Source organism: Cervus elaphus, chromosome 11 (genome assembly GCF_910594005.1).
Source record: "Cervus elaphus chromosome 11, mCerEla1.1, whole genome shotgun sequence".
In the NCBI taxonomy this organism is placed as follows: Eukaryota; Metazoa; Chordata; class Mammalia; order Artiodactyla; family Cervidae; genus Cervus; species Cervus elaphus.
The window spans coordinates 61,279,533-61,304,795 of NC_057825.1; the positions used below are offsets into that span (position 1 = coordinate 61,279,533).

Here is a 25,263-nt window from a genome sequence, read left to right on the forward strand (position 1 = left end):
TGAGGGGTAAAAAGATGAAAAGGACAGAGGCTCCTATAAGTATGTGACAACCCAGGACTTGTCAGGTGATAGCTTTTATGACATAAGTTATTATATGAAATATACACAGACAGACATGCAATTGTTTCCTCCTGACACAAATGGGCTTGCCATTTATTCTGTGTAGGTTAGATAGCCATGCAAATGGCCCATACTTCTTAACTATTTAAAAAGTGAAATCATGTAATTTTCCACTATATGCATATTTAATGTATTATGGAGCAGACACGAATACTTGTATCTTTTTCACCTGCTGAAACAACAGAAAATGCATTTTTGCAATTCATTCCTTGATTTAGTGTGAGTTCAATGCCTACTATGTGTTACGGAAGTGAAACAATGTCATTAAAAAAAATGGTACATTCACTAATGGTGTTAGAAATAGTCTCTGAAATTGCCTACAAAACAAATGTAATACAGAAAGCTTATTTCTCGAATATTTAAGCTATTTAATGTCATAAAAATGGAAAACGATAGATTATCATAGATATATTCATGACCAAACCTCATTATTTACCATTTTTATTTCTGAGAAACCAAGTTCTTTCTCCAACTAGTGTCAGAAGTAACCAGAGCTGTGTCCCCTCAAATTAGTCCTTGCTAAAGGCTTAGAATTCTTCAAATCAGCAATGTGAAACCAGGGCTACCCAAATCAAGGAAAATAGTATGTATCTGTATGGCTTTGGCATGTGTGACTTGTGAACTTTATATGATGTGCTTGTGCCTGTGTATGTGTATCTTAGTGCCTTAAAAATGAAAGCCATCCAAGAACAGAAACCACAACTCATGTCTGTTCAGGGCCGTACTACATAAAGAAAGAAAGAATAACAGTTCTTAGGACCAGATTCTTCATTTTATAGGAATCTGGAGGTTTAGATAACTGACCTTGTGCAAGAGATTTTTTTTTTTTTTAAGAAAAAAATGAAAACAGGCAAATTGTATACAACCAGGAATGGGAGACCAAAGAGATTTATCTTCACCAAGCTGACAAAAATGATGAAATAGGCTTTTTCTACCACAAAAGTTTCCTTTGCTGAATTTGGCAGGAAAAAATAAAATATGGATGATTAACTACCGGGGGGAAAAAAAGATGTCTTAATTTCTAGAAAAGGGACCAGAAGAGCCAGAACTCTTCAGTAATCTCTGGGAATGATTGGTATACATCTGGAATGGTTGTGGGACTAGGCAGGCGTTTGTGGGGTTCATAAGAAGCTGACAGAAAAGGAACTTGAGCCTGGTAACATGTTTTGATAACTGCTTCTCTTTTAGCTAATTTGAGCGAAGACCAACTAAAGCTATTGTGAAATTAGAATGATCAAGGCCCTGTGGTCCTTGATGGCCTGATTTGGTGGTCTGATTTCAGTCAGAGAGAACAGAGAAAAGGAACTGCTCTTCTTCTGGAAGTGAAAAGGTTTCTAAATGCAGATATGGTGACTGTAGTTCTTGCTGGCTCTTTCTCTGTATGAGGTTAGTGAACTTAGGGCTTGCCCAAAACACCCACCCAGGGCTACTTCTTGGTGTGCAGGGGAGGGAAACAGAGCAGCATGCATTTGAAAACTTTCATTTGAACTCATCTACCACCTCATCTTTGTGCAATGTCTTTTCTGATGGAACAAGAGTTGGAGAAGCAAAAGTTGGAGCTTTTTAGCTACATCTTTCATCCTATTTCTACTGCCCTCTGATGGACACATTAACTAGGGAAACTACTCCCACTCTCTTCTCCAACCCCTTCCATCTCTACCACTGTGACCTTATCACCACTATTACCATCATCATGATCACCACCACCATCTTTGTTTTCCTTAGAATTAGCATCAACCACATCATCACTAACAAACGTTACATATTATGGTGATGGTGTACCAAGTTAATAGAACATATTTCAAAATTCTGGTCCATTAGATAATTCAAGATAAATTCTTCATCAATCTGTCAAGAACCAAAATCAAGTAGAGACATTTACAGTGTTTGTGTAGAGTCCTTGGATAGTCCACTGCTGACCATACAGTTCTGGTTGTTGCTTTCTGAACAAACCAAATGATATCAGGAAAGCTACAAAATTTTGAAATAAGATGGCAGTTCCTCTATTGTTTTTACTACATAGATAAGACAAAAACATTTCAGATACTTTATTTCTTCTCTTCAGTCAATTTATACTTTTTCATCAGAATGTAACATAGCATGTATACCTCTGTGTATGTGTATGAGGTTGCATTCCTTGACATAGCGTTGGTTTTTTTTAGTTTGTATGTGTGTGTGTTTCTCTGTATGTGTGTCCATGTTGTGTGTATGTACTCCAGAGTAATAAAATAGTAAAAAATTATAATAATGGCAAGCAGTACTTGTCCAGATAAAGGACTAACTGCCTATAAAATTTCCTTTTAGACAGTGAAGTCATAGCTAGAAGTTGGCAAGAAGACCATCTGAAACCAGTAAAAATCATTTCTGTAATGTTGTGTAAGGAACAGAGGGAAGAAGGGAAGGGGGGAGGGAGGGGGAAAGGTGGGGGGGTGGAGTGAGAGAGAGAGAATATTTTCAAAAGCTCTTCTTCCACTGAGTTATTCTTCTATAAAACAACTTCACATCTGGACTGATAGGTTGAATTCCACCCAGTGCCATTTAAATAGCCCAAGTTATAAACCTCTTAAACTTGGGGTTTATAATAGAAACACTGACAGACCCTTAACTATAGTGCCTCTATAGTAATGAAAGCACAACTATTTCATTATAGCAGTGTCTGGCAGGGCTGCTATAATTAAGAGTCTGTCAGCGTTTCCATTATAAACCCAAATTTTAAGAGGTTTTTAACTCACATTGTTTTAAATCACATTGGGCTGAAATTTGCTGTACAAAATGTCAGACCAGATGTGTGTGCGCGCTGTTTTGTTTTTCGTTCTATTTACCCACTTGGGCAAAAAAAAAAAAGAGAGAGAGAGAGCAGGAGAATAGGTGAAGCTTGTTTTAAGACTGGGTGTGAAAAAACATGTATTGAAAAAATTATTCCTCTACTAAAAGCAAAAGATTTATTGGGGGATGGGTGGGCACACAGAAAATGAAGTTTAAGGTATCTTTCATTTTTGGTTTTTCTGATTGTATTGTTTTCTTTTAGAAGTGCTCTCATTTGGGAAACCAGATCTGAACATGTCCAAAAAGTAACATTAAAACAATGAATTTTCTGATAGTAGGTTCTTTTGTTGCTGTTGTTCAGTCGCTAAGTCATGTCCGACTCTTTGCGACCCCATGGACTGCAGCCCTGGGTTCTTGACACTGGTTTATTTGGAAGATATTTAATTATGTAGACTGTTGGAGGTGATGAAAATATCTTGCATGGTATTCTTGCAAGATTCAATTGTTCAGCTGTTCTGAGCTTTGGGATAATCCTTCTAAGCTCACCATCCTTGGTGGGAATCACTTTTAGGCTAAAATGTACTCTTACAAAAGAGTTATCTGATCAAAGCCTTACTGGTTCTGGGGGAAACTAATAGAATTTGAATGGTTATGTTGGTTTTATTTATGTGGTGATAGGATTTATTCACTTAATTCACTCAAAAACTTTGTTGAGAAGCTACTGTGTGCTAAGTATTGTATTTGGACATCTGGACATTTCTAATGTGGTCCACTGAACTGGCTTCACTGCCCACCATCTATGGGTCTTTGATGTCAATGTTAGGGAGCTAAATTGGGTATTCTAGTGTTCCAGCCAGAACACCTTGCTGTCTTCACAGGAGCCTCTTACTTAACGTGGTGAGACTTACCACCAGCCTCAACACATTGTTGACTCGCACACAGCAACCCAGTCTAGAGGTAAGTGTAGGTTTATTTAGAGCAGATCCAGCTTTTTACTTCCTACTTTGCTCCCTTCCTTCTTTCCTTCCTTCTTTCTTTTCCTGGGGTGGTCCCGGGAGGTGGGGGGCGCAGGGTGGGGGCAGACAGAGCCATCCAGGTATGTGAAGTAGTCTGCCAGTCAGCTAAATGCTTTCATCCCATTTTTACTGCCCCCTGATGGAGGAGTTAACTAGGGAAAACAACCCTCACCCTCATCTCCAACCCCTACCATCTCTACTATCTCAGCTAAATGTCCAGGGAGCCTCTGGAGAAATGCCATACTGTTTCCCCAAGAGCCTCCCAGGGGAAGTCTGTCTCTTTGCAGGTGTAGACACTGCCCTCCAGGGGCCTCCTTAGGTCCCAGACTCTGAATCATGCTGGGAACAGAGAAGGAAGAAATGTTACAGTGGGTGGGGGCTGAGGGAGGCTTGGAAGAAGAGGTGACTGTGGCTCTAATGCTCACCTTTCAGTTTGCAGCGCCCACACAAAGCCCACCCCCTTCCTCAAGCACAACCTCTTTTCCTTTTTAACATTAATTTTACCTTTGTCTTAACACCCTAGCACTCCCACTCTTAGAACCCCAAAACCTATGCCAAGTGATGCATCCAAACCTAAGTTTTATTTTTTATTGAGATGACTGTCCATTCTCTATTTTCTGAACTTCCATTAGGAAGAAGGCAAAAACAAAACCAAAAACAAACCAGAAGTAAAACGCAAGGTGGGAGTGATTATATTAACCATTCATTCATTTATCTTTAAGTCTGTAAAGGTGTTCCCTGCTAAAGGCAGACAGTGACTATTTTATTTTAATCTTGTAGCTTCTAGCGAGACAGACCTTTTAACCCTTAGTTCTCCAGCTCAACCTGAGTCCCCCACACCAGGCGATCCTCCGCAAGAGGGCTGGGACCGTTTTAAGCCTCCCTCTTGGAGCTGTTTGTTGACCACATTCACGTTCAGAGCCCTGGAGCTAAAAGCACTTTACACCATAAAATAAAAGCACTGTCTTTTTTTCTAAAAGGTTACGTCTGGAGGCCACGCGGCTCATACTTCATACCGAAAACTACTGAAAGGACTATGAAATCCTCTATGATTTACACTCTCTCACTGCATTAGGGTATAGATCTACTCGACTCTAAAAATACGGTGGGTTTCTAACCGACGTGAATATATGTGCATTATTTCAGAAAGTCTGTTAGAAAACTTGTCAACACATTATAAAGCATAAACCAGGACTTGGCTATTAAGTACGGAGATCAGAGGCAGAATATATACTGCAGGAAGTCCTGGGGAGTCTCCTCCGCGGGCAAGATAGAGAGGGGGAGGAGGAGAGGGGAGGGGTAGCCTGTTGGCCTGGAGTTTACATGCAGTGTTGTCACCGAAGGTTTGGGATAGAGCCCACCGAGCGTAATTAGCCCTTCCGTGGAATCAGCAAAGGTTCTACAGCTCCACATGAAGTTAACTGAAACGCCAGAAAATAATTTTAACGTTGTCATAATTTATTACTTTCTAAAAGCTACTTTTGGAAAGTAAATATACTGACTGTGTATCCAAGTGTGAGCGTTTAAAGTGACCTTTCACCCCTCTACAAACCCACCTGCATCATTAATCAATACTTACGTAATATTTTCAAAGCTCTTAAAACAACACGTTTTTATTTCTTTAAACACACTGACACACCTTCCCCCTCCCCCACTTTTGGGCGCTTTAGCGAGCATCCTGCAGCAATGAGGGAGGGGGCGTCACTCGTAGAGGCAAGCAGGAGGGACCGGAGTGGGGGTCCGCGACCAGGAGGGAATCGAATGCCAACACTGAGCCCTGGTTTTCTGGACTGGGTGAAATCAGGCTGGGGGAGGGGCGGGAGTGGAGGGTAGTTCCTATTTCACTCTGGGCATTTTATGATGGTGAAATTAAATATATGTTAATGGTGGAAACGTCGCTACTTACCTCTCCACGGGCACCCAGGGAAGGCAGCTGCAAAATTGGGTTTTAAAGGTATGTTTTAAGATGTGGTTTCGGAAGGAACCCCCTGGAATCTGAAACAAGTGCAATAACATAGCAGACCTACTTGTAACTAAGTGCTTAATTTCCTATGATTTTTTTAAAAAGAAAATCAATAAAATGTTGCCAGTTATTTATTGGAAATAACCACAGATAGCGGCCCTGATAGGGTGCCGGTTTTAGAGAGCATACAATTGTGTAATGAATTGTAATTCAGAAGACTGTTAAATGTAAACCACAGAACCTTTCAGAGGTAATAAAGTCATTACTTTTTACACTACAGCCAACCCTGAAAAGCTTTATACACACCATTATATATAAATCATACATATATATTTCCACAACACACATTTGCTCATTTATATACCTTCTCTATATATGGACTTTTATGGATGGATGGGAAAAATATTTAAATTTGAAAAGCTCGGTTCCGGAAAGAATCGGACTCACTATTGTTACCTGAAGGGGCTTTTATTTTTTTTTTTTTTTATTTTTCAAAGGCCTTCCAGTTGTACTTTTTTCTTCCCTCTCCTCACCTTCCCTCCAAACATTCTCCTCCACGTCCGGCTCCCCCCACCCCTCCCCTGCAATGATATTCTTTTGGTCGCTCTAAGGCTAGTTGAACAAGATTTAAAAAAAAAAAAAAAAAAGACAGTAGTGGAAAAGAGATGCTGACCTGCTCTGAAGAACTCGTGAAAAGGGGGAAATGGTATAACGCACACGCTACAGAGCTTTACTGCAAGTGAATCTTCCTGCTTCTTAAACAGGATTTGAGTCCCCCCCCCCAACCCCCACCAAACTGGAGGGAAACAATAACAGCAAACCACATTTACACAAACTCGGTCCAGCCCACATTTCTCCCACTGTTGAGCATCAAAACCTCCTTTTCTTCCTCAGAGGGGCCCGAAGCTTCGCCGAGCAAGGCAAACCAGTTATTTTCTAATGGGTTTGAAACTTTACTAAGAAAACACAGGAATAAACAGCCGCTGGCCGGCGCGGCTGGGAGATGGGTGCGCGCCTGCGAGCGGGGGGCCCTCGCTTAAGACAATAAAGCACCCCGCCCAGGAGGTGCATTTACGAAAGCGACGTCCCTCAGACTAAGGAGGGGGAAGAGAAGACACGAGGGTTCGTGGAGCCGCTTGGAGGAGAGGGAAAGAAGGCTCCTCGCTTTGCAGACCCACACTTGTACACGTCCACCTGCAGCTCGCAGTCTCGCGGGCCGCGGCCACCCGTACCCCCCGCTGCACCCTCCGCGCCTCCCTTGGACCTGAGTCCATTTTCTTCTCCCCCCTGCCCTTCCGGATTTGGAATCGCAGCGCGGTCTCTCGGCGGCGGCGTCGGCTGAGGCTACAGGGTGGCGCAGGCAGGCGGGGAGACTGGGAGGCGGGAGGCGCCGGGGGACTTTGCAGGCACGTTTCTGAATAAACTTTCCAATCGCAGGGGGTGCTGTTGCTGTACATTTTACGTAAAACAAAGTATCCCACGCCAGAGTGAAGCCCGCTTTTTGACAGCAGCAGCGCGCGCGCGCGCGCGTGTGTGTGCATTAAAGAGACAGGGGTTTATTTCCAACAGGTCTTCCCTAATTTCCCGGGAACGTCTGCAGAAAGGCCAGACCTGGGCTGCGGGCTCCGGCGGGTGCGGCTCCGCCCGGGGCGCCCAGGGAGCGTGGCGCTGACCCGGGGCGGTCACCCCACCACTGTGGCCTCCCCGCTGCTCCCGCGAGCCAGTCGCTCTTTCTTCATTCCCCATTTTCTTTCCCTGGGTAACAGCACTGGACTAGTTGTGCTCTTCCCGTAAGAAACATTTTCTTGCCGTTCCTCGGTGCTTTAGCAGTAGCTCTGGAGTGGGAGGGGGTGTGTCTTTCTCTGGGACCCAGCTTAGGGACCTCCCGCGGCGCCGGGAGCCCGTTCCCAGGGACTGGCACTCCCCGGGCTTTGTCCTCTGGCCGGCGGCGGCCCCGTGAGGTGGACGCCTCTGCGCCTCCCTCGCCCTGGGTCCGGGCACTCCACTCCTGGGGCCGGAACGTTCCCTGAGTCCCGCTCCCTGTTCTTTCTTCCTCCGCGACCGTTGAGAGCCTGACTCCTTGCTCCCAGTGGCATTCAGACCCGATCGTTTGGGCGTTCAGATCCCCGGCCCCCCAGCTCGGCCTGGGGGGCGCCCTCCCCGCCAGCCGGCCCGGGGCCTGCACCTCCTCTCTCGCCCTTGCCCTTTCTCTCTCTCTCTCCTGACCGCCCCGGCTCCCGGAGGCCCCCGCGCTGCCTTTCCGGACCCGCAAGCCTCCAAACTTGAGCTGGACTCTGCTTGGCCGGGCGCTCCTTCCCGCCTCCCCTCGCCCGCGGCGTAGCTGTAACTTGGAGGCTCAGCTCCCAACTTCGGGTGATTTTTCTTGGCTATCCTCTCCTCGAGCAAAGTTTCCCGAGCGCAGCCGCGGGCTCTGGGCTTTCGGCCCCCGGCGTCCGCACACGAGGCGCGAGCTCCGCGGCGGCGGCGAAGGGAAGTGGGTGTGCGCACGCAGGAGGGTGTCCGGGAGCAACTCTACCTGGCTTCCCTCCGCTCGCGCTTCCCCGGCCCCTGCAGCCTCCAGACACTCTTGTTTTTTTTTTTTTTTTTGTAATTTAAAATAATCTTTCATTTTGGGGTCCGCGTGCCGGGGTTGGGGGGAGCAGGGCGCACGTCTGGCTCTCCCCCTCCCCCGCCGCCCCTTCCCTCTCTCCCCGCCAAGCCGCTGCCTCGGCACTCGCTGCGGCCACTGGTGAGCCCGAGGCCCCAGCGCCCCCTCCCCTCCGCCCGCCCCTCCCACGGGGGCCGCGTCTGGCGTCTGCGGAGCCCCCAGCCCGGCACCTCCCCCGCCCCGCACTGGCCATTGGCTTGTCCTGGTCTCTTTTTCATGTCCAGCCCCTGATGTGTGTCCATTGGTGTGAGCTTCCCCTTCCCTCCTCCCCTTCTCTCCTGCTCGCCCTGCCCATGTTTTGTGTGTCTCTGTCCATCCAGACTCCTGACGTTCAAGTTCGCAGGGACGTCACGTCCGCACTTGAACTTGCAGCTCAGGGGGGCTTTTGCCATTTTTTTCATCTCTCTCTCTCTCTCTCCCCCTCTATCTCTCCTCTCTCTCTCTTTTTTTTTTTTTTTGGTTAAAAAAAAAAAAAAACCATGACGGCTCTCCCACAATTCATCTTCCCTGCGCCATCTTTGTATTATTTCTAATTTATTTTGGATGTCAAAAGGCACTGATGAAGATATTTTCTCTGGAGTCTCCTTCTTTCTAACCCGGCTCTCCCGATGTGAACCGAGCCGTCGTCCGCCCGCCGCCGCCGCCGCCGCCTCCCGCCCGCCCCGCAGCCCACCATGTCTCGCCGCAAGCAAGGCAAACCCCAGCACTTAAGCAAACGGGAATTCTCGCGTAAGTAACCCAATAATAGTAATAATAATTATTAATAATCACGAGAGCGCGCAGGACGAGAAGCAAGAGAAAGGGGGAGAGAGGGGTGTGTGCATGCATTAAAAAATTTTTTTTTCCACGAGAAAAACCTCCGAGAGTCGGGATAAAAGAGATTAAAGGGGGGGGGGGGGAACCAACCTCATCCCATCCCGAGTCGTAGCCGTATGTACACTTTTGGGATAGCACGAATCTTTTAATTTTATTTAATTTTTACAAAAATTTGACTCCTCCTCTTTCCTGCTTTCCTCTGCTTTATTTCGCTTTTCGGAAAGGAATGCAATGATTTCGCCTCCAGTTTTGCAAAATAATGAACAATGCTGTGGATGCTAACAACTCTCCTGCAAACCTAAGGGAGGGAACTGGAGGGGAAAAGGGGGTTACTTCCACTTACCGTAGGAAGAAAAACGGGGGGTGGGGAGCCCAAGTTAAAAAAAAAAAAAAAAAAAAAAAAACAATTCCCGGGGAGAAAAGAGGTGAGACTGGCCCTTGGACACCAGCGCGCTCACGGTCAAGTGTGCACTGGGAGGAAAGTAGTCATCTCCACAATAGTGAGAAAGTGGGATTGTGGGAGGGGGCCCCGGACGCTCTTGAGTCCGCCGAGTCTGGAGAGGGGCCGCGGCGGCCGGGAGAGCTTGGGCGGCCGGGAAGGACCGGAGCCGCGGCCGGCGCTGCAGCCTTTTGTTCCGGCCCGAGGTGGGTGTTTGCCCCGTTGCCTTTTGTGCCGGCTCCTCGCGCTTGCCCTCCCGCGCCGCCGCCGCCGAAGGGCAGGAGCGAGGGCCGGGGGCCAGTCGAAGAGGGAGGGAGGGCGCTGTGGCTGCTGCCGCCCGGGTTGCCGCTGCCCGCCCCTCCCGGCCGAACCTCAGCGGCGGCGAAAATAGGTGAAAAATAAAATAAAATACATAAAATAAAACAAGGCAACGTTTTCTTTTTGCCCCCAGACAGACGGCAAACGCTCCGCCAGCCGTTTTCAGCAACGCTCTCCTCTTTGACTCCCCCTCCGCCACCACCGCCCCCCCCCCCCCCGCTACAAAAATCTCACAATCTCTAATAGAGGGGAAAAATACAATTACCCCCTTCACCAAAACCTCTTTAGTTGCAAACTTAGAGCGCCGGCGGCACAGAGAGGGAGCGAGGAACTCCCTCCTCTTACTATTTTTTGGAAGATTTTCAAAAAAAGTGGAAGTGGATTTTGATTGGGAAAAATCTCGTGTCTGAATGTTTACAAGCACCGCGTGTGCGGGAGCCTCCTGCCAACAAACAGACAGAGGACCGAGCGCGGCGCGGCAGGCCGGGAGCGGGCGGCGGCTGCGGCCGGGCCTCGCCGGGGCCTCGCCCGGCCTCGCCGCGCCCCCGCCCCGCCCGGGATCGCCCACCCGGCGCCCGCCGCCCGCCCGCTGGCCCAGCGGCAGGCGGTGCAGCGACTCAGCGCCAGAGGGTCCAGGGTCCTCTCTGGCCCCCTAGTACAATGCTCAGACCTCCTCTTGGCCAGCCCCACTGCGAAATCGGCTGGGGAGAAACTCGTCTTTGCAAAGCATTTTTATTTTGCAAAGCAACCCTAAAAGCGAGTCCTGTCCGTCCCCTACCCGCGACGCCTCTTGCCCCCAGCTCGGGGCGGCGGGGAGATCACCACGTGCCTTCCCTGCCCCCCTTCCACAGGGACAAGCCTATAGCTCCCAGCTCCCGAGCTCGGCCAAGCAAGGTGGGGGTGGGGGTGGGGGGTGAGGGGTGGGTGGTAGGCGGTAGGGGAGTAGTTGCTTTTGGGGAGTATTCGACTCCGGGACTCCACGCATCCCTCCCTTGAATTCCTGCTCTCTACCTCGGGCCTGGCTCGGTCTGGGGGCCCTTCTGAGTCTGTATAAGGGAGGTGGGGTGGTTAAGTGGGTGGCTGTCTCCAGGCTAACAGAATGCGCCTGGAAAGGCAGGCGGTGGGCGCTTAGGAAAGTTTGGCTGCAAGGGAAAGAAAGGCATGAGAGAGCCCACTTCCCTCCCCCATCTCATATATGACCCTTATTTTAGTTTTTGCTGCAATTTTAAAGGACCACCCCATATCCAGTTCTGTATTTCTTAAAGGTGTGTGTGTGGGGTGCGCATAGGGAATTGAATTTTTCACTGGGCCCTGGAACTTGTCACACACTTCGAAAGCTCCCCCGCCCGGGCACGTTGCGGGGCCCTCCCTCTCCCCACCCCCGCGCATCCCTCCCTCACCGCTCTCCCCCGCCCCCACTCCCCCGGCCGCGCCGGATGCGGAGCAGACGCGGCGCGCGGCGGTGTGAAGTTACAGCCCGGCCAGGTACCGGCGGGAAGGAAGGGCAGTGTTCGCAGCACTCGGGAAAGCCGGGCCCTTCTTCGGAAGGATGCACTGGGGGCTCAAAGGACGGACTGTGGCTTGCAGTCCAGGCTGCTCCCCCGTCCCCCACTCTCTCGGGGCCCATCCCGAGACTCCAGGCTGGGTGGGTTAGCCCCTTGGAATCCCCGAGTCTCAGGGCGGGTTTTGGGTTAAGGGGCCAGTTTAAAGTGGGTGCGGTGGTCGCTCCTTTCTAATTTTCTGGGTGCGCAGAGGGGGCGGGAGCCATTCTCGTCTTCAGGACCCCTTTCCCTCCCCCCTGCCCCCATCCCCCGCTTCTAGGGCTGAATGAGCCGTTCGGTCGCTAGGAGGCAGAACAAGATCAAGAAAGCTCAGCGAACTTGAACCTGTACCAGGGCCTCCCCCACCCCCCTCTGCATTTCTCGACCCGGAGGGAAGAGCTTTGCGAGGATGGGGGTGGGGGAAACGGACGGTTAGGCAGAATTCCCTTTCTCTCCCCCCCCCCCCCCACCCCATCACCCCTTCTGTCTTTGTTCTTCGTTTTGACTTTAAAAATGCTTCTGGCCAGGGCTGCGGAGAAGCGCCCGGGCGCGCGGCCGACTCCCCAGTGCACCGGGAGTGGAGCGGGGTGCAGTTTTCGTTCTTTCGGGCAGGCGTTTTTGGTTGGGAGGAAAGGGGAGTGCGCGCTCTACGGCTTTGGGGCAAGGCCGAAGGCGGGATCCGGCAAGTTTGCACTTAGTCTCCAGGTTCACTTCTCCCAGCCCCTCATCCCCGTGCAAAGCGCGGACCGAGGCAGCCGCGGCAGGCTTGCCGGGCGCCTCTGCAGCCCGACCCCCCCCCCCCCCCCCCCCGCCAGCTCCCCCGCCTCCTGCAGCTCTCGCCTCCGAGCCCGAAATCACAACAATAGTAATAGTTATCATCATAATGATGCGGGCAAACGGCGTCATTAATAATGAATAACCGCAGCCGCCGCCGCGCTGTGCACACCGGTGCCGGGGATTGCGGGAGAAACGTATTTGCAGAGATCCCTCAAAGTAAAAAGTGTGAGCCAGTGGACACAGAATGAGTTTCAGGACCCGCGCCTGAGGTGTGTGTGCGGTGATCCCCAGACAGCGCCAGGTTAACCTGCCGAGTTTTCCAAGCCTCACTTCCCGTGTCTCCACCTGGTGGGCCTGGGGAACCGTCGTCAGCCCGCGGCCGGGCAGGACGGGCGTGGAGGCAGCAGTCGGGGCCCGGGGCTGCCCGCCGCCTCCCGCCCCCAGCCCCCGACTCCCGGCTCCGGGCCCCGCGGCCGTCGCTGCACGTGTTCGCAGCGAGCGCGGCCGGAGCTTGCGGACCGCACGCTACTCGCTTTGTGCCCGAGTCCCGGCGCCCAACTTCACTTTCCGCGCAGCCCACCCCCGCCGGGCCCCCTGCCCCGGCCCTGTCGCCCCTGCCTTCGCTTTTGGTTTTTTGCTTTTTCTCTCCGCATTTCAGTCTCGATGTGCTTCCTTACTCCGTTAAGACAATCAAAGGGAAGGACTTGGAAAGCAAACTTGAAGACAGAGCGCCTTTCCCCCTCCCCCTCCCCAGCAGCCCTTGTTTCCCTTGCTCCTTCCCTACATTTCTTATAAGGCTTTTTTTTTTTTTTTTTAAATTTATTCCTTTGCAACTGCTGAGAGAGGAAAGAGATCCCAGTTCAGCGGCTGGGGCATTGAGACGTTTCAGTCAGTCTTGCTGTTTGAACGCAGAAGGATTTTATTTTGTATTTTTCCCCTTGTAGAGAATTCGCGGCTAATTATTATGATTATTTGCCCACTCCCTTCCACTTCAATCCTGGACTCCCTGCTTTGTAGCCAGCGCTTAGGCCGGAGCTTAGAAACGCCGGTTTTGTGGGGGTGAAGGAGGATGGAATTGAATTGAGGGAGGGGGTAAAATGGCTGAGGTTAGGAATGTTTTTAGGGAAAGGGGAATTTGCATTAAAATACAGAGAAATTATCAGAGCCCAGAAAGGAAATGTTGATTGCCACTGAGAAAAGATGTCAATGCAAATCAGTAGATTACACCAAGAGAATTGTATTTTCATATTTTCTTTGTGCCCCACTTCGTCTGATTTTTAATAATGTAGCAGCAACGATAAGAACACATTTTGGTATTTCTCTGAACATCACCAGCCAAATGTTTAGCAGAGAGCCTGATGTTAAAGGTATTTCATACATTAGGATATAATTCTTGTTAATTAGCAATAATTTACGTTAAGAGCATAGAAAATGTTGAGGTTATAGGTTTTATATCTGTACATTTGATCATCTTGTTATTTTCAAGAACTTTGCCTCCTATAAAATTAATTAGGTGAAATGTGGAGGTGTAATCAGCAACCTCTGAATTACCACTTCATTTCCTGGTTTTGATTGTAAATCAGTTCAGTCACTACATTTAGAAGACTTTAACCAAGTCTGTTTTGTACCGCGTTACCTTTAACTATTTGATACCTAGGAGAATATCTTCTTTTGCTCCCAAATAATATTTCCATTTTCAGAAATGTGTCAGGGCTTGGGGATAAAGAACAAATCCTAACGATGGAGTTTAAAAGAAATTTTTTTTTTTTTTTGGCCAAGGTTCTATGTACTACTAACTTTTAAAAAATGAGGTATTTCCCCTCAGTCTTTCTTCAGTCTGTAAACCTCTGAACTTGTAGTTAATGCTGAACAACAACCAAAAAAGCCACTTTTGTTAATGTGTACTTAAAATCCTTAATTCAAATAGGAGGTATCTTGGTGAATAACTTCCTTATTCAGTTCCTCCCTTGTCACAATGAAAGCAAGCAGGGGAAAGATGACATAGACGCATAATGCAAAAGCACTTCTGTTTGTCTCCTTTTATTTGGAAAGTATGCATGTGTATCTATCTTTCGGTCAGTATGTTGGGCAAAGAATTGTAAGTGCTTACTTTTCTGTCTTTATTAGTAGGACTATAACCTTCATATTCCTGTGGTGACCTTATGTTAAATTAGGAGGAGTACCAGAGGCTAGAAATTATGACATGTCCTAGTTGAGCACAGGTGCAGCTAGACAGGGCTCTCTCAATGTTATTTCACCCAGCACATCTGGGAACTACTCCAGATCTCCCCCCTCAGTATTCAGCCTGGGTAGGGTTGAAATAAATTTAACCTGAGTTCACTGGATTTTTGCACTTTATCAAAATCTGTTCCAATATTCTACACTCAAATTAAAATCTATTTTTTGATTCTCTGTGGCTTTAAGTTCATTAAATGTGAAATTGGCAGCTTGCTAAAGAAGGTCAGACTGATTAACTGTTTAAGACTTGTACATTTTCTGCTTCAGTTTTATTAACTGGCAGCATCCTAGATGTATTTTGTGTTTTGTAAATTTTTTTTTTTTGGTGATGGAATAAGCGTAAGGTTTCAGGAGCAGAGACTTACTCTCATTTCCCCTTTGGAAGTTTAAAAAATGATAGAAGCTGTTCAAATACATGCTTGAGTATTTTGGTGCAAAGTTTTTTTTTTTTTTTTTTTAAAGAAACAGGAATGAAAGACATATCTACCTTGTTGTACCATCCACTGATGGTCATGTGTGCAGAAATAGTCCCATAATGAAGCATTTTGGAGCTCATTCAGAAAATTAGTCAACTTTGACAACATTAGGCAAAGTATTTCAAGTCTTAAGAAAGGACTTCTCAGCCTTGATCTGAAATGTGGCATTTGCTTGACCATTCTGATTTTTATGTGATGGGGGCCACCAAGTGCAAACATGTTTAGAATATTTTAGGCATTCCTTTCTTCAGAATGAAAAAATGACTAATTGGCTTATTTTCTTAAGTACTCAAAAGTATCCCATTTAGCTAATGTGTCTGAGAAGAATTGCCAGTGAATTTGGTATTTGTTTGATTTTGTGGCACTGCTGAGAGTGAGATCAGAAAGGTTTTTGGCAGTGTGGGTTACACTGCGTTATGATTATTTAGATTCGTTTCACAGGTGAATGCAGTCTTTTTCTTATTACAGCAGTGTAAATATGGCACGTTTTCTGTGTGATGTAGTAGCTTTCTAATTTAGGAAGCCATGTCTCTGTATATTTTGAGTGTATATGTTCACACACAAAGAGGGTGTGTGTGTGTGTTTATTCACCTCTCCTTTTATTCTTGGGCACAATAGACAACTTACTGTGCAGGAAGAAAGAAAGAAATTTGGTTTCAATCCATGTTTTTGCCAGTTCTTTGGGGGTGGTTATTACTGAAGCTTACGTTATGTTTCTGTGCTAACTATTTATTTAAATAACAGTCACATTCTTTCTAAACTCACAAACTGGACACTGGTGTGTGTTTGTGTGTGTGTTATGTATATATGTGTGTGTAGTAGTAATCCATGGAAGTATGCAAGTCAGGCAGTTTTCTTTATATGATGGTTTGCCTCTATGATAAATTTGCTTTCTTGTTGTCAGTTTCCACACCCGTGTATGTTTCAGGTGCTCACATGTTTTTCTGAGAATTAAATGGAGGAGCCTAGAAACCCTTTACATAATGTGCTGGGGTGGGATGGGGTTGAGAATGTATTTCCCCCTTTCCTCTCCTTTCTGGCCCTCTAATAATTGTTCTTTTGTTTCTTCAACCACAGCCGAGCCTCTTGAAGCCATTCTTACAGATGATGAACCGGACCACGGACCTTTGGGAGCCCCAGAAGGGGACCACGACCTCCTCACGTGTGGGCAGTGCCAGATGAACTTCCCGTTGGGGGACATTCTCATTTTTATCGAGCACAAACGGAAACAATGCAATGGCAGCCTCTGCTTAGAAAAAGCTGTGGATAAGCCACCTTCCCCTTCACCAATCGAGATGAAAAAAGCATCCAATCCCGTGGAGGTTGGCATCCAGGTCACGCCAGAGGATGACGATTGTTTATCAACGTCATCTAGAGGAATTTGCCCCAAACAGGAACACATAGCAGGTAAATGAGAAGCAAGGAGAAAAGCTGTTTGCATGTTTTCTTTTCATTTTCAGAGGCACTGTAGCCACGCATAAGGAGTGGTGAAGTGCTTTCTGTGTTTCTCCATGTGACTGTCCATGACAGCCCTGTAACGTTAAAGTAATCATTCCTATGGCTTATGTCCAGAACACACAAAAATAAATATTTTCTACTTCACTTGAGTCAGATGTAGGCAGGATAGGTTACACACACCTGATATCCTCTCTTTGCATCTACTGATTCTGAATTTCTTTCCTTTTCTCTCCCCTTCTCATTTTGAATTGTCGAGCCTTACTACACCTAGCCCAGTTTCCAAGGCCCATCTCCAGCCCTGGTGATAAGTCAGAGGCAGAGGGGCTGTATGGGCGTTTGTAGTTCGGCCAGTGACATGTTTGGGTCAGAATACCTGATCAGGCCTCCCCAGGGGTGCAGTTTGTTCTCGAGGCTTCCGTAACGTTGGGTGGGCTGGAGGGGCATTTTGGAGGGACTGGAAAGAGTTAACTGAGCTTCGGGGCTAGCCTTGGATCCATATTGGCTGTCAGCCCGTATGGGGCTGTAATTAAACACAGCCCCGTGGTGGGATGACACCGTGACCTTGACTTTAAGATGCCATTTTCGACTGGCCAGGCCAGAGTAGAGAGGGCAGTTGCTGAAGCGCACAGACATGCTTACTCGAAAAGTTTAAGGGCATGTTGGAAATTTCAAAAGGTTGGTTTGACAGGAACGGCTGCTCCCTGCAGCCTGCCTCCTCAGCTAAATGATAAATGCTTCTTTGTGCTCTCCCTTGTCTCTGATGTGGTTTTGACAGATGTATCTTGATTTTGTTTGTGGTTTACACAACCACATGTCACCCTTACAAATGTCCAGTCCAGACTTCACTGTTTCTGCTGTAACACAATGTTAAAATTCTCTTGGAAAAATACATACACACATTCAACAGCCCTGCTTCCTCTGGTTAATTTTAGCAGAAAGGTAACTAGAGGTATGGGTTTCTCAGCAGTGCAAGGGAAAGGAATTAACCTCTAACAGAGGGACTTAAATCCCTACTCTGAATGATGATCAACAACATTGTATAGTGACCCTTAAAACATTTAAAAAAATGAAACAACAGTGATTTAATGTACAAGATGAAGTGAATGCGGATTCTGTAGTGACAAAACCGGCATGTCCAAATCACTTTCCTCTATTTCCCTTGCCCCTGCCCCCCAAAAGCAGAAGGTTTGTTTAGATTTAGGAAGGGTAGTGCATAGAATCAGTTGATGCCCTGGAGCTTGTCCCTCCGACTGAGTTTGACCAGAGGGTTGAACTGTAGTGGGTCAGTGGTCCAGAGGGGATTAAATGTTGTATCATTTCTCCTCCCCTCTCTGGAATTTGCTCATTAAAATCAAATGTGGCATTTTCTTTCTTTTTTAACGCTTCCTGCAATAGCACCCAGATACTTTACCTTTAGTAAAAGGAGAAAGCTGCTGCCAGGGAAGCTGCGTTTACAAACTGTTTTCTTGAATCCATCCCATGTAGCTTATATGCCATGCAGATTACAATTTGATCTGTCCCCCCAGCCCCCCAGTAGGATATGGTGGTGACCATTTCCATGTGCTGTCTTGTGACTGGAAGGAAAATGAACAGAAGTGTAAGGCATGATTAATGAAGCTAGAGCAAGCGGAAGGAGATTTGGTCTTCGGAGATCCAAAGCCTTTCTAAATCGCCAAATATGGAGTAACACTTGCGTGATGTAACATCGTATTTACATATCGAGCTGCTCGTTTAAAAAGACAAAACACAGTGTCTGTCAAGCAAGAATTAAAACCACACTTCTTACTGAGGTCCCAAGTAGGTTATTCAGTCTCCGATTAACCAGCTTGAAAATTCTGTGCCTCTGTACTTAGAGGAGAAATCTAAAAGCTGGTGGGGGGAGGCCCTATAGTGAAGGCTTTCCACTGTCACAGTTGTAAATCTACATAGGGAAAGAAGAGATTTTCCTGAACTCTCTGATTGTCATAAAGATTCTTTTTTTTTTTTTTTTTAAAGATGTAGTACTGTAAGAGAGCTCAAAGAAGGACCCCCTCCACATAAAAAAGCACATTTAAGATATGTTTTATAGGGCTAATGCTAAGCAATTTCGCTGAGATGAAAAGCTACCTAAGCTATCTAAGATATTCAATGGGTGCACCAGTGCTGCGACCCAGGTGAGGTAAACCTTTCATGCACGAATAATTACAAAGTCTTGATTCCTTTCATTGTGTTTAATCACCTGTTCCCACCCTGGAATTGGCTGAACATAAATAGCGTGGTCACATCTCAAGGCGAGATGTCAGTAACTAGAATCACGACTTCTCATAATTCACGGTAATGAATTAAGAGTTTCCTATGGTGAAATTAACATTCTGCCATTGCACGTAAATTAAGATGCCCTGGCTCTCAGGTGCCTCTGAAGTGAAGTTCTGGAAGACGGCTGTGTACTCGCAGCCCATTTCTCTCAAGCACATCTTCACGGTTCCAAGTCTGCTTTTCTTTTTATGGTGAGGAAGGAAACAATAAGAGTAATCATTCAGTAGATATTTGAATTGTGTCACACACAAACAAGAGAAGCAATGCTCTGTATTAGGAAAGAGATATATTGATGAATCTCTAGAAGAATATATTTGGCAACTGTATAAAAGGTAGTTATTTAAATGTGCTGTGCAGGAAAGGCTTTATTAAAGTGGTGTAAGTTGGATATGAGCTTACTGTGTGTTCTCTGCCGTCTTTTAGTCAGGAAGCTGGAATCAAACAGCGACAGATCTTCTTCCTGAGATAAATAAAGCTTAGAATTTGGGCTTTCACACAGGAGGCTGAGTGGAGTTCTTTAAATCTTCAGTAAGATGCCATGCGTTTGGCTGTACATAGGCCTCTCAAAGCTGAGTATTTTTTAGTGAGAATAATTCTTACCAGGTTGAATGTACACATATATGTTGTTCAGGTTGTTTTTTTTCATTTTATTCAAATATTCAAAATATTGTAGGATTACGATCCACTGAGACCCCTGAAGTCGTGTTGGTTTAACTGGCAACCAGCAGGTTGTAATCTGCAGGGCCCAGTTCTTCAGTGCGTGTGTCAAATATCCACGATTGGGTATCAGCAGTCTTTGACTGGCAGTCAGGGCTTTTAATTGGGGTTTTGTTTTGTTTCCTAGTCTCATGTCTTATGAGGGGGGCAAGTATTCATTGAAGATTAGTGACTGTGGAACTGCTGTTCCCTTATAGAAAAGGCCAAAAAATATTATCCTACAGTGTCAGCTTTGAGGTTTTGGCTTATTGCACATAGAAATCTTTAAATTAGGATTGAGCTGTCATAAAGTTAGCTTTTTGAGAGAGTGGCAGAAAATATGATGAGTCCTGTGAACTGTCAAGCAGTCTGTTGCTGTCTAACATTTTTTCTCTTTAAAATCAAGAACGTAGGCATTGATATCAGGGTATTTAAAAATTATTTGCCTGGAAAATACACCTCATACCTAGGTAATAATATGTAAGGCAGAAGCTCTGTGGAAGAAAAAGTACCAATTTAATCCAGAAATATATAAGCATGTTACTTAAAGGTAAATCAAGTATAACATACTCATGCTTTTTAGAATTTAAAAACTCAACTTGCCTTTTCTTTTTGTACCCATTTGAATTCTTTCCTATCTCAGACTGAACTGGAGGATGTACTTTATGATATAATTGTAAAGAAGGCTATAAATTATAGTATCCTATTATAACCTATTTTTCATTTCTCTTTATTTGTGTGATTCTGAATAAAAATCACTGACTTCTGAAGTGAATTTTTAGTGTGACAGCTACAAAAAATGACAAGCAAACAAAAAAATCCCCAGTATACTGGTGAACATTTTATTTAACCTTCACACCCAGAGAATAAAGAATATTGTTTCTTAATAAATACCTAGGATTTTCACTGGGAGCCCGTGTTTGCGAGGCCATTACCCAAAGCCTCATGTTCGTGAGACTGGGAGTCCTATATACAAGATGTATTTGTAAATAAGACAGAGAAAGGTTGTGAACTGGCAGCTTGGATGTTTTGTCAAAGTACAATGTCAGAGAAACTCTTTCTAAGACAAATTGTAAATAGAACTGTCACAGCGATTGCATGATTGAGCCGCAGAAGTGTCTTGCAATTGTTGGCATTGTCAGAGGACTTTTGAAAGCTTAATTAAACACAGTGGCCCGCATGGCTGCTAAATTTACTTGGGCAAGCCAAAAAGAAAAAAAATCTAAAATGTGGAAGATCCCAAAGATCCCAAAGTTCTTGTGACGTTACCCTTTTGGTGACACAGAAAAGATGCATTGTGCGTTTTCCTAGTTGTCTTTTATAAATACTAGTTTTGAGAACAGGGCCACGTGATATGAAGATCATCCTGTGTGTGATGTGGAGATTGTGTTAGTTTTTCTGTCTCCTGCTGTTACAGACAGTTAATGTAAAAATGGCCTTTTATTGGAAACACAAATATGTATTCACTTCAAGAACAGGAGCAGGGGGGAGGTTTCCCTCCCATTCTCCGTGTTTATTCTGTGAAGGCTTAAAAAAAAAAACAGTGCTGTAATTTCTCAAATCACCCCATTCCTAGTTTTGTTGCAAGTTGTGCCTTTTACTTTTAAAGGATCTGAAATCTATTTTGCACACCTTCCTCCTGGTGTATGTGGCATTTAATTGTGGAGCTGCTCATGAGTTGGAAAATGCAACTGGGTATAGACACGTGCAGGTAGAGTTAGAACAGAGTTAGAACAGCAAACCTCAGGGAAGAGGTGAGTTGGATGCATATTAATGGCACATTGTACAATCCTGGAAAATCATTATTTTCACACTGCTGTCTCAGCTTGGCTAATGTGGGGGACTGAATTGGAATATATAACAGATGTGCAAAACCTAAGCAGGCATTTTTCAGAATTTTGTGATTTCTTAGCGAAAGTGTTTCGAAAAGAAGAATAGGTGAGTGGTGGCATTGCATACTAGTCAGTGAGAAAGGAAGAAAGTTTTGGCTTTCGTTTGGGAGAAAATGTGAAATTTAACTGAAGTAGCACAGTTAGGGCGATGCACCAAGATTGCGTCACTCGTTGTTAATTTAATCTACTCTGGTTGGTCTGTTCACACCCTTTATTGCACAAAGAAATCATTTGACAAAATTTACCCCAAGCCCAAGTCTGTTTTTACATACAGTAGTACCAGCTTTGTGCAATAAAAGGCACTTAGCATCAAATCGGACCCAGCCTGGCACCTTGCCACTTTTTTAGCAAGAGATTTAATCACCAAGGATCTTTAGTACCTTTCTGCTTGTTCAGATTTCATTTGGGTCATGGTTATGTCAGCAGTGTTATTATTACAAGGATTAAAAAAAAAAATTTAAACTTAGGGTCCATTTTTAACACTATCTCAAATCAAGCAGGTTTTTATTTTATGTGTCAATTTGGAAGACATTAATAAATTCATAAAGTATATTCAGACTATATAATTTAATGGATAATGACTAGTATTTTCATTTGTAATACCAATGGGAGATTGGCCATTGTCTCTCTCCCCTCTCTGTTGTCTCCTCCTACCCAGGTAAATAAGAGTTCTTAAAATGCTTTTCCCCTTTCCTTCCAGGGGATAGAACTCTGGCCAATATCAGTAAATTTACCTTTGTAATTTGTCGTGTAGGTTTTACAAAAATGACCTAATTAATTTGAGCATGGACCATATTACTGCTACTAGAGTATCATTTTGTGTCACAAACTTAATTTCTAGGAAATGTAACCTGGCGAATAAGAATGCTTTAGCTCTCCACATGTGCTCCTAGGAACCAAAGGCAGATTTAAAATAATAATAAAAAAAAAATGCCAGCATTATGAAAGCCAGTATGCTTGATGCCAAACTCAATTTGAAGCCAGTAAACATCAGACTGGATTTCTAATCAGTTTTAGAATGTAACGTATTCCATATTGGGTTCACTGGAATTTGTCTCTCTGCTTTTTACTGGCCAGCTGCACTCCCTATGCATTTTTAAAACATTTCAGCAATGGCTTTTGCTGTTCTTAGCAGGGTTAGTAACTTAGGGTCTGTTTCTGAGCTCATTCGTCATTCTGCGATGGCATCGCGTTAGGTTGGCAAGGGAAGGATTTGAGGCTTGGGGGGTGGTGAGGTCACTTCTGACCCCAGCAGGGAATAGGTGAGCTTCATTTGCCTTTACAATAGGCGCACAGCTACTGCACCTTGGAAGATCTCTCAGGTGCCGCTCAGATGGGCGCATGTAAATGCCCTGTCAGTTGCGGAGCCGGAATATTAATGCTTCTTCCACCAGCGCACCATAATAAAGCTGTACACAGCAAGCTTAATATGCAGCCAGTCTGGGGAATTGTGTAAACTTAGATAGCCCAGTGTGAAAGACAGCGATGTAAAAATGCTGTCTCTGCCACAGTTTCCATTCTTGTTCTCCTTTGATCTAGAGCAAAATGAAAACATCATCCTTGCCTCCTCTTGGAGTTGTCTCCCCGACTCTGCCACCTCCCAATCCCCCACCCGAATTTCTTTGCATGTGCTGGTATGGAGAAAAGCGACATAATTTGTTTCATATGGTTAATTACAGGCGTTTGAATATTTAAAATTTTAAATAGCCACAGTTCCAGCTTTTCCTGTTAAAAGTATGTGATTTGAACAAAGGGAGTACAGTGTAAATATTTGTGGTGATTTGCAACACCCCTCTTTCCCCATTAAACACACGCACACACATGCACACGTGCTTATACATTCAGTTTAAATCTAGCTCTGACTTAAAGGACTTCTGTACTTTCATTTGTACTTTTTTTTTTTTTTAAACCAACTCTCAACTGGAACTCCATTAAAATATTTTACCATTATTTTTAAGTCCACTGTTGCTTGAGGTTTTAAAGAGGATTTTTATAATGTGTTCATTTAACAGAATCAACAGCTGTCAGAGCCAGTTGTGGGAAATCCACAAAACGTACAAAGAAAAATACACACGTTTCCTGAAACAAAACACTTGGAAAAATAAGCTGCCAAGAACTGGAGAATGAGGAGTTTGCAGACAGGGCACCAGAGTGTTTCACCTCTCCATTCACCTTGGAGACTGATGTGAGCCGGTCTGATGCAATGCCGCTGGAAGGCTTACCTGCACAGGTTACTGCTCTGAGCTAGAGCCCTGCTAGGGGCTAGGCCAGGCCACAGCTCGCTCTCTCTCTCTGCCTTCCTTTTTTCTTTTTGATCTCTTTAGATAGATAAAAGACCAAGTTCTTGCAGCTCTAGACAACAAATTATAGCCACTAAAGTTGAGATGATCAGGTTTAAACTTCCTGTAAAAGAAGCAAGAAGACGGTGTGCACACCCTTTTCCACTTTTCCAGATAGGGTTGGCAGCGTGTTTATTCCCAGTGGGGACCTGGAGCAGGCCTATTGATGAAGGGGATACCCGGGGACCTGTGGTCACTCACAATGAGTTTCTGTTTGTATCTTCGCTGTTGTTAGCATGGGTGATGAACAATTACACCTACAATTTGATCTCAGTTTTAGATAGAGGTGAATCCACTGGTTAAAAACTCCCATTAAAATGAAGAATGGAATTATTGTGAAATCTGCAGAGGTGCTTTCAGAAAGAACACAGGTGCTATGGTGTTCCTCCCCTTCTCTGCTTTCTAGTTTATTTTGGAACTTTCTTTAAAAAAATGGGGAAACTTCCTGCTAAGCATTGGGGCATTTACATTTATATTCATCAGTTGTTCATTTTCTTGATATGTAATGATGCATAAAGAAGTGCAGAAAAAAAAATCACATCTGTCAGTTTTTAGGAAAATAAAGTATAGCTTGGATTCCTGCCTTAGCTGGAGCATGAGGCACTATGTGCCATATCTGCTTTTTAGGTTTTAAATATGGAGTTTCTCTTTGGGTCACAAAAAATATCTGAAGCATTTCCTTCTACTGACTCAGGGGATACCATGATGTCATGATTTATTTACATTTAGGGGCAACTTGCAATAAGCCATTTACTGCCCATTTTGCCCCCACCCCTATCTTTGAGTTCATAGTTAAAACAATGCCTTAACCAGTGTTAAATTTTAAATCTCATGAGTTTTTCTCTCCTACTCAATCCCATCCTAAGATTTAAAAAACTTATTCTTTTACATTTAAAAGTGAACATTGGCTACTGAAGAGTGATTTAAAGGCTGAGAAAAATTTTAATAATAAATCTTAACCTTCTCATGTTATGTTTTTGTTATGTTAAGGAGAAAAAATCAATAAGGAAAAATTTAATTCTGATAAAGATACTCTTGGATCTTTGAAAACAACTGCTGTCCTTTTAACTAAAACATTTGAGCAGCTTCAAAGACTATGTATTTCTTCTGATCTTGGAGTTGTGTGACTGGTAGCAAGAAAGAAAAAAAAATCTTATTCTACATACAAGTGGATTGCTTAACAAGTCTGCACAGACACGTACTTGTTTGTACAATAGAGATAAAAATTCCTGTATAAAAATAATTCAGCTGCTGACAGCAGGCATTGTTGTTGGACCTGTCTTTTGTGCTTGTCCCAGCTCCAGGCCCCTCCCCCACTATCTGCTTGGGGCAGCTTGCTGCCTGCAGACTCCTGACCAGAAGTTAATTGCTATATATTAAATATATAGGTATTGTATCTAAAGAGGAATATCTCAGGCCTTCCTATATGCATTCCACTCTGCTTT

At 45.1% G+C, this 25,263-nt stretch overlaps 1 protein-coding gene across 6 annotated transcripts in view; it reads left to right on the forward strand.

Moving 5' to 3' along the window:
- The first annotated feature begins 8,679 nt into the window (after positions 1 to 8,679).
- Positions 8,680 to 25,263, forward strand: part of BCL11A (BAF chromatin remodeling complex subunit BCL11A) — a 99,160-nt gene continuing 82,576 nt past the window's right edge. Inside the window, exons 1-2 of one of the 6 annotated variants that reach the window (XM_043917938.1) lie at positions 8,680 to 9,262; positions 16,216 to 16,545. In XM_043917938.1, coding sequence (XP_043773873.1) covers positions 9,208 to 9,262; positions 16,216 to 16,545 — 385 coding nt within the window. In that variant the 5' untranslated portion in view covers positions 8,680 to 9,207. Of the gene's footprint in view, positions 9,263 to 11,496; positions 11,592 to 16,215; positions 16,546 to 25,263 lie in introns of those variants that run through there. The other 5 variants (XM_043917939.1, XM_043917937.1, XM_043917940.1 and 2 more) reach the window with 5 other exon arrangements.